The sequence below is a fragment of the Arachis ipaensis genome, chromosome B01 (assembly GCF_000816755.2).
Source record: "Arachis ipaensis cultivar K30076 chromosome B01, Araip1.1, whole genome shotgun sequence".
Taxonomy (NCBI): domain Eukaryota; kingdom Viridiplantae; phylum Streptophyta; class Magnoliopsida; order Fabales; family Fabaceae; genus Arachis; species Arachis ipaensis.
This window is the reverse complement of record NC_029785.2, coordinates 125713088-125721284: the sequence shown is the minus strand read 5'-3', so window position 1 is coordinate 125721284 and position 8197 is coordinate 125713088. Positions and strand designations below refer to the sequence as shown.

The 8197-nt window shown below is 34.1% G+C and overlaps 1 protein-coding gene across 1 annotated transcript; it reads left to right on the top strand.

The window, feature by feature from the left end:
* On the top strand, nt 7276-7898 carry LOC107619711 (cysteine proteinase inhibitor 4-like). The gene has a single exon (XM_016322009.2). The coding sequence runs from the start codon at nt 7412-7414 to the stop codon at nt 7775-7777; it is 366 nt and encodes a 121-aa protein (XP_016177495.1). The 5' UTR covers nt 7276-7411; the 3' UTR covers nt 7778-7898.

Genomic DNA, 8197 nt, shown 5'->3' with positions numbered 1-8197 from the left:
AGATGAAAGTATTATTTTTGTCTCTAATATTTGGGTCAAATTTTAATTTGGTCTCTAACATTTTAAACGTACTATTTCAATCCTAAAAATTTTTAAACGTTCTATTTCAATTCTAAAAAAATTTTAATTGGGTTCAATATTGTCCTATCATTAAATTTGATACAAACAATTCACATATTGAAGAGCCACTAACATTCAATTTTAGTATGTAAGTAAAATCAATCCGCCAACGATCACTGATATAAAAGTTTTTCCTTTGATTTTGAAGTGTTGATGATTGATTGTTAGGATTTGGAATTTTGTATAAAAAGAAAATTGAACAGAAGAAGTGTTACAAAAAGATTTTGGTTATATTTTTCTAACATATAGAAAAAGATATAACTTAACTAGTAACGTTATTAACGCTTATGTCACTCATTCCTTTAATTATTAGTGTCAAATTTAACGGTAGAACCACATTAAACCTGTTTGAAAATTTGTGAGACAGAAATAGAATGTTTGAAATGTTAGGGATCAAATTAGAATTTGATGTTAGGACCAAAATAGTATTTTACCTTTCTATTAATATTTTCTTGCAATTTATTGTTCAATAGTTATATGTCTGACGGAGGAAAATCATTGGTCTAGAATTTCTCAATAAAATCGTGTTGCAAGTATAGTTCTAAACTGACAAATAATCTTCGGTCAACGTTTGATTTGTTTGTCACAATGCAAACCAATAAAAATAACCGAAGTATTTAAACTTCGGGTCGTCTCTCAAAGGAATTACAGGAAAAGTGTGTTTATTATTGGTTATGGGTTGTATATTTTTGGGTTTTTTAATGATGAACAAAGAATGTAAATAACAAGAAAATAAACTAACAACTAAGAAAAGTCTTAGCAAAGGTTGAGAATTGGAATTCCTATCCTCATTATCATCGTCAATTGTGATGGTAATTGCTTTTTGCTCTCACTTAGTTAACCTCTAACAATTGAAGGAAAGTCAAGTGAGTAAAATCAATTTGAGTTCACAAGTCCTAATCAAAGACTAGATTTAGTGAAACTCAAGCCAACTAGCAACTTTCAATCACCAATCAACAAGAGACTTTGACAATTCAAGAGTTTCCAGATTACTCAATCCAAACCAAGAACACAAAAATCTAATTTAAAATCCAACCAAACATTTTATCAAACACTTGGAAGGCACAAAATAAAAACATAGAAAATTAACACGAAAGAGTAAAATCTAAAACTAACAATTGCAAGAGATCGAGCAATAACAACAAATTAAAGAAAGCGACAATAATCATAAAATACCTCAAAGTGCATTAAAAGAAAATTGGAATCAACAAGGAGTTTATGAACAATAAAGCAACAAAGTAAAGGAAACAACATATAAAACTAAGAAAGCAAAGAGGTAATAACGAGAAATTAAAAGAAGAAATTAGGAATTGAAAATAAAAGAAGAAACCATAAAACCTAGAGAGAGGAGAGAGCTTCTCTCTCTAGAATTATTGTACATCTAACTAAAACTAAAATGTGTGAAAAATGAATGACCGAATGAATGTCCCAGCTCCATCCCCAACCTCTTATCTTTATTTTTGGGCTTGAAACTGGGCCAAAAGCAGCCTAGAAATCGCCCCCAACGTTTTCACTTTAGTGAGACACGTGCCGCCTTGTCACGCGTACGCGTCAACCACGTGTACGCGTCGTTGAACTTTGCACCTGGCCATGCGTACACATCAGTCACGCGTACGCATTAGTGGACGAAGCTCATGGTCATGCGCACGCATCAGCCACGCGTACGCGTCGGTACCAGCATCTTAACTCTTTAATTCTTTGTGCTCCTTCCACTTTTGCATGCTCCCTTTCCATCCTCTAAGCCATTCCTGCCCTATAAACTCTGAGATCACTTAACACACGAATCACGGCATCAAATGGTAATAAGAGAGGATTAAAATTAACATTTTTAAGGCCTAGGAAGCATAATTTCAATCATAGCTCAAAATTAAGAAGGAATCTTAAAAACATGCAATTTATATGAATAAGTGTGAGAATATTTGACAAAATCCACTCAATTCAATACAAAATAAGTCATAAAATAGTGGTTCATCAATGTCTACTGTTAATTATATGATCATGAATATTTTTTCAATTTATTAAAAAAAATACAATTTTGTTCTTTCCTTTTTATTTTACTTATTTCTATATTTCATAACTTATTTATCATAAAAAAATCATATATACTAGAAGGTAATATCATTTTTTTACCTATTGCTCTTTCATTCAGTAATATTTTTGTCTTCTATGATGCATTATTTTTACTCTTTTGATTTTAGTATAAACTATAAAATATTATTATTCGTTATTGTACTCGATCTCTTTTATTCTTTTTGTAAAATCCGGTCAAATCGTAATTAATTAAATAATAAATTAAATAGGAGCGAATATGGTTAGAAAATTTATCAATCAAAATTTGATAATTTAAATATGATATTTGGACTCAGTGAATTTTTCTGAGTCGAAAAACATAGTTTTTTGAATAAAAATGCGCACTGAAAATTTGATCGGCAATACCGACTGAGATCTGTCTGGTACTGCAGTTGAGAAAATTAATTATAAGTGACTAAGGTTAAGAAATTAGGATTTGTAATTAGGGAAGGTAGAAATATTTAAAATGCGATTTAAAGCGCTAATCTTAAAGGTTTTGGCCCAAAATTAGGCCAATGGACTAAACCAAATGAATTGGGCCCAAGTGGACCCAAGCCCAGCATATATAAGCCTTAATTTAAGGCCATTCAGCAGCCACAACTCCCATTTAGTGGGTGAGGACTGAAATTGAGAGAAGAGAGAAGAGAGGAGAAAACCTAATCCTAGTTCCAACTTCAAATCACCATAACTTAGCTACGGAACTCCGATTGACGAGCCGTTTGTGGTCACGCATCGCTCTTCTCCTCCTCTTCGAGTCTATCTAAGTTTTGTGGTGAGTATTTAATTCTCCTCTACCCAATTCTGTTTTTTTCCTTGTATTTTGAATTTAGTTTGGGTTTTGAGGAAATCTTGTGATTTTGGTTGTTTAGGGGTGCTCTAGTATTAGCCATTGGTGATATTCATCACAAAATTTCATAGGTTAAGGTAAGGAACCCTCCAACCCTTGTAATTTATCATTTTTATGAACCCTAGGTTAATGTATATATGTGAAATTGGTTATGTTAGTGTATTTGGTGATTTTGGTGCACAATTGGGAGGTTGGTGTTGCTTGAGGAGCTTTGGTGAAGCTTGGAGCTAAGGGTTGGTGGAGACTCTCAAGAAGAAGCTCAATTATTTTGGCTACAAGAGGTATGATTTAAGTTTCATTTAAGTACCGTGTGGTGTAATGAGAATTCCTAGGCTAGATGCCCCTAGGATTATTGTGTAAATAGTTGGTACGAATATGCATAGTTGATATGTAATGTAAATTAATGATTGGGTTGAGAATTGTGTGAATTTGTATGTTTGGTGTGTTGAGGATTTGATGAATTGGATAATGAATATTGGTTTGTAGAATATGCATTTAAATTGTGAATTTGGGTCGGAGGCCGTGAACCTTGGGCCAGAGGCCTAAAAGAGGTAAGGAAGGTAATTGATGTGTGTATTGTGTGATGATATAAGAGATTGGATGAATTTTAGATATTGAATGTGTGAATAATTGGTTTGATTATTAAATAATAAGGTTTGAGGAATTGAGGTGTGAAATTTGATAGTTTTGGGTGAAATTGTGTAGATGAGGTGGGTTTGGTTTTGGTTGAGTGTAATTATGTGAATGTGGTTGGGTTGTGGTCATTTGAATGAGTGAAGATGAATTTGGCTTGTGAACATTGGAAAAATTGGTGATTTCTATTTTTGGGTAAAAACTGATTTTTGACCAACTTTTGCGGTCCGTAACTCGGTCCACGGAGTTTGGAATTCTTCAAAATTGGATGTTTTTGAAAGTTTATTCAACGATCTTTCCAACGGTTCAGAAATGGTTAAAAAAAATTTTGTAGAAGAAGTTATGTGTATTGGAAGTTTGGGGTATGAAAATGTAATTCTGCAGCTTTTTAACTTAGTAAAATTTTTAGTAAAAAGTACTCCGACGTGCACGCATGGTCGACGCACATGCGTCACTCACTATTTTCACCCTCTCACGCGTGCGCCTGGCCGACGTGTACGCGTCAATGTATTGATGCAAGTTCCCAATAGAAATTCCAGAGAGTTGTGCTGGTATGTTGTTGGTTTTGTGTGAGGAGCACAAAACGCACCCACGCGTACGCGTCGCGCTACCTTTCTACTTCCCATGCGTGCGCATGGACGATGCGCATGCGTCACTATAACTTTTCTGCTTTCCACGAGTGCGCATGGGCGACGCGCACCCGTGACCCTGTTTTCACCCCAAAGCTGATTTTGAGTTTTCAAGCCAAATTTCAGACTTCTAAATTTCCATTCTCACCCTTTATGTCCTAAATACTTATAGTATGCCTAGCGATGGGAAGAGGCTAGGAGATGTGCTAACTTGTGGACGAAGTAAGGGGAGAATTAATGATGAATTATGATTAATGATGACTGTATGGGTTGCTGAGGGTGATGATGGAAGTGCGGTGTATGCCGTGAGCCAAAGGGCTGTATTTGATAATGATTATTGGCTGGTTATGGGTTATGCCATCAGCCGGATGGCTATGATAAATATTGATTTATGGCTGGAAATGAAAATATGGCTTTAAATGATTGTTTTATATTGAGCTCTCTTTCTCGGAAGTGCAACACCAGAGAGATGAAGGAAGGTGAGGATCCCCTTCTTTGTTCCTCCTGGTATTGTAAAATTGCCCCCAGAGAGATGGTGGGAGGTTAGGATCCCCTCCTTAGTTCCTCCTGGGCATATGAGAACGTACCTCCTGGGTAGATGCAAGGGTTGTGGTTGCGTCCCACTTTCTCCAGGTTGGTTAGTATAGAGGCTCCCCGGATGGACGCAAGGGTTGTGGTTTCGTCCCACTTGCCCCGAGTTATGATGAGTGATATATAAAATGTGCAATCATGTGATGTATAAATGACGATATGGTCATGATGAATTATTATGGAATGTTATGAATGAATGTGAAACGATTATTTGAGATACGAGTTTCCCTGGATGAAAGCAATGACTAGCCACCACGTGCTCCAGGTTGAGACTCGATACTCTGCTGACCCTATGTCGTAAGTGTGGCCAGACACTGTGAAAGTTTCGAATGAGCTCGTCCCGTGGATAAACATCAGTGTGGTTGTTGTATGATTATGATTATGATCATGTTTATGATTGAGAATAACTCGAGTTAGGGATGCACGACAGAGGGACAGTCCAATGGTTAGCTACTAGGACTTGTCGGGTTGGCTTTATAACCGACAGATGAGACTCGTCAGCCATAGGACAGGCATGCATCATTGCATATGTTTGAATTGTTTGAGTTTGCCTATTTATTTTGGATTGCTATATCATATATGCTATATCACCTGATTATGTGCTACTTGTTCTACTTGTACTTTAATTGTGTATTACTTGCCTGTATTGCTTGTGTTTGTACAACTGAGAGGTCCCTCATGCTGGTGTCAGTGGATGCTAAGGGCTGTTTTTGATTAGATGAGTTGATGACGTAATTGAATAATGATGATGATTATTGAATGAGATAATTTGAGCTCACTGGGTAGACGCAATGAAGTGATTTCACTTGCTCCAGGTGAGGATATGATGTATTAATATAGGATTGCTGAGACAGAATAACTGGTGATGGTTTTGTTTATGACTCTGATTCTGATTCGTTGGAAAGTTAGAGAGAGTTGAGAAGCATGAAAAATAAGAATTAGACTTAGCATTCCCTTATGACAGTTGCCTATTTATGGATTAGCGAGAACATAGGGTAAATATTTGGTGAAAGGAAGTTTAGGATGCTTAGCGAGTTTTTATTACAATGCATTGTATTTATTTGGCACTTTTATCGTACTGGGAACCCATGGGTCGGGGGTTCTCATTCCGTATATATCTCTTGTTTTTCAGATACAGGTCCAGGTGCTCAGAAGTGAGCTGTGGTTCATCTGAGAGATGGCGAAGATCTTTATATTCTCTACTTTATATTTTGTTTAGAATCTCTCTACCTTTATTTTGAAAAAGCTTATATTATGTATTGAACTCTTTTGAACGTGCCTATAGATGCTCTCATGTTTATTTTGGGAGAGATTAGGAGATACTGTTGTCAACTACTTTCATACTGTACTCTAGCCGGCCTAAACTTCGCAGGTCGCGACTAGTGGCTATTTACTTATGTTATATATCTATATACTATCCTTCTCTTACTCTCCTTTATGCATTCATCTGTATATCGCTTTCGACTTCACGTTTTATCTTTTAAGTTGTCGATTTCGTGAGTGATACGACTTCGCGATTTTATTTTTATTCTTTTCATGCTTCTCGATTAATATCCTTTCAATTATACTTATATTTATATATTAAAAATTCACTTGAGAGTCGTACCACCGTAATATCATTGACTTATGATTCGAGCATAAGGATTTGAATATTAGGATGTTACACTTTTTATTTTGTTCGTATTTAAATATTTATAATTTTTATTATAAATTTTATCATTTTTATCTCATATAAATTAATTTATCATAATTCTTAACATAAGTCTTTATTATCAAAAAACGGACTCATAGTGGCATTCATTACGTACTAGCCAATAAGCGTTTTCAGTCAACAAGTAATTATTATAAAGATAATTAATATTTATGATGCACTATCTTGCTTACTTAAATGATAATTAATACACATAAATGATCATTAATATTTATAATAGCCAAATAAGGACTAAAATCATAAAAAAACTGACGGTAACATTATTGAATTTCTCATTAAATAATTAAAGATTTTGTTATGTGGATAATGATTTTTGTAAATAATAGGTTCTAGAACTGATTGGATAAAGTAAAAAAATACTCCACTTTTAAATTACTTCTTAAATTTTAACATTAGAATAATCATCTGCACACCTAATGAATTAAATATTCAGTGATTATTAACTATGCATAAGTAAATCGAATTAAAAGAAATAATCATCCAATTAAAAATAATGAACATAATTAATCATCTACATACTTATTGAATTGAACATCCAATATATCTATTATTCACATTGCTTAATATTATCATGGTCTATCTATATTTTTTCAATAATTAATTATTTATAATGCACTATCTTATTTAAATTTGACCACCAAATCTTCTGCGTGTACTATTACGATGTAAATCTCTGTAATTCTTCAGCTATAAAATGGAAGTTGATATTACAATAAAATATACAATTCACAAGTTCACGAGTCACAGTCTGAAACCTTTTGACGAGGAAAAAAAAAAGGTCGACGGTTACATTCTACCGATTTCAATACAATGAGACGTGAATACTATGTTTTTTGCCTCCTCTTTGCTCTCTTCATTACTGCCACCATGGCTTCCCATAAGGAAGCTTCAGGAGGACTAATCGCCGATGGTTTGAACCCAATAAAAAATCTCAACGACCCTCACGTGGTAGATATCGCTCAATTTGCTGTGACAGAGCATAATAAGCAATCTGCTGCCCATCTCAAGTTGGTGAAGATCAACAACGGCTACACACAGGTGGTGTCTGGCGGCATAAACTACAGCCTCCTCCTGTCGACATTCGGTGGCCTCAGTAGTAGGTACGAGGCCATTGTGTTTGAGAATAATTCTCAGAACTCAAGGAAGCTCATTTCCTTCCGCCCTCTTCATGATTGATGCTTGATGCATGTATCTCTTACTATATTATTATTCTATATAATTATATCCTCATTATGTAAAGATAGTATATACTAAAATTTCATACTATGATTATGATTACGATTATGCTTTCTTTCAATATATTATTGTTATTATATTATGTTAATAATTCAGTGATTCACACACTGTCCTAGTGTCCTCCATAAATTAAAAATAAAAACTTAATTGCCTTAGTGAAAAAATCGATTCTGTCGGTTGTATATTAACTTTTTTTTTCTAAAAAAAAGTGAATGCATGTGTGAATGCATTTAATAATTTTTAATTAGTCTTGTTGTTTTTTGTTTCTTATTGGATGAATTTTTAAGATTAATTAAATTAAGATTAATTTTTTGTGTGACTAAAATTAAGATTAATTTATGATAAAATAATACAATTTAG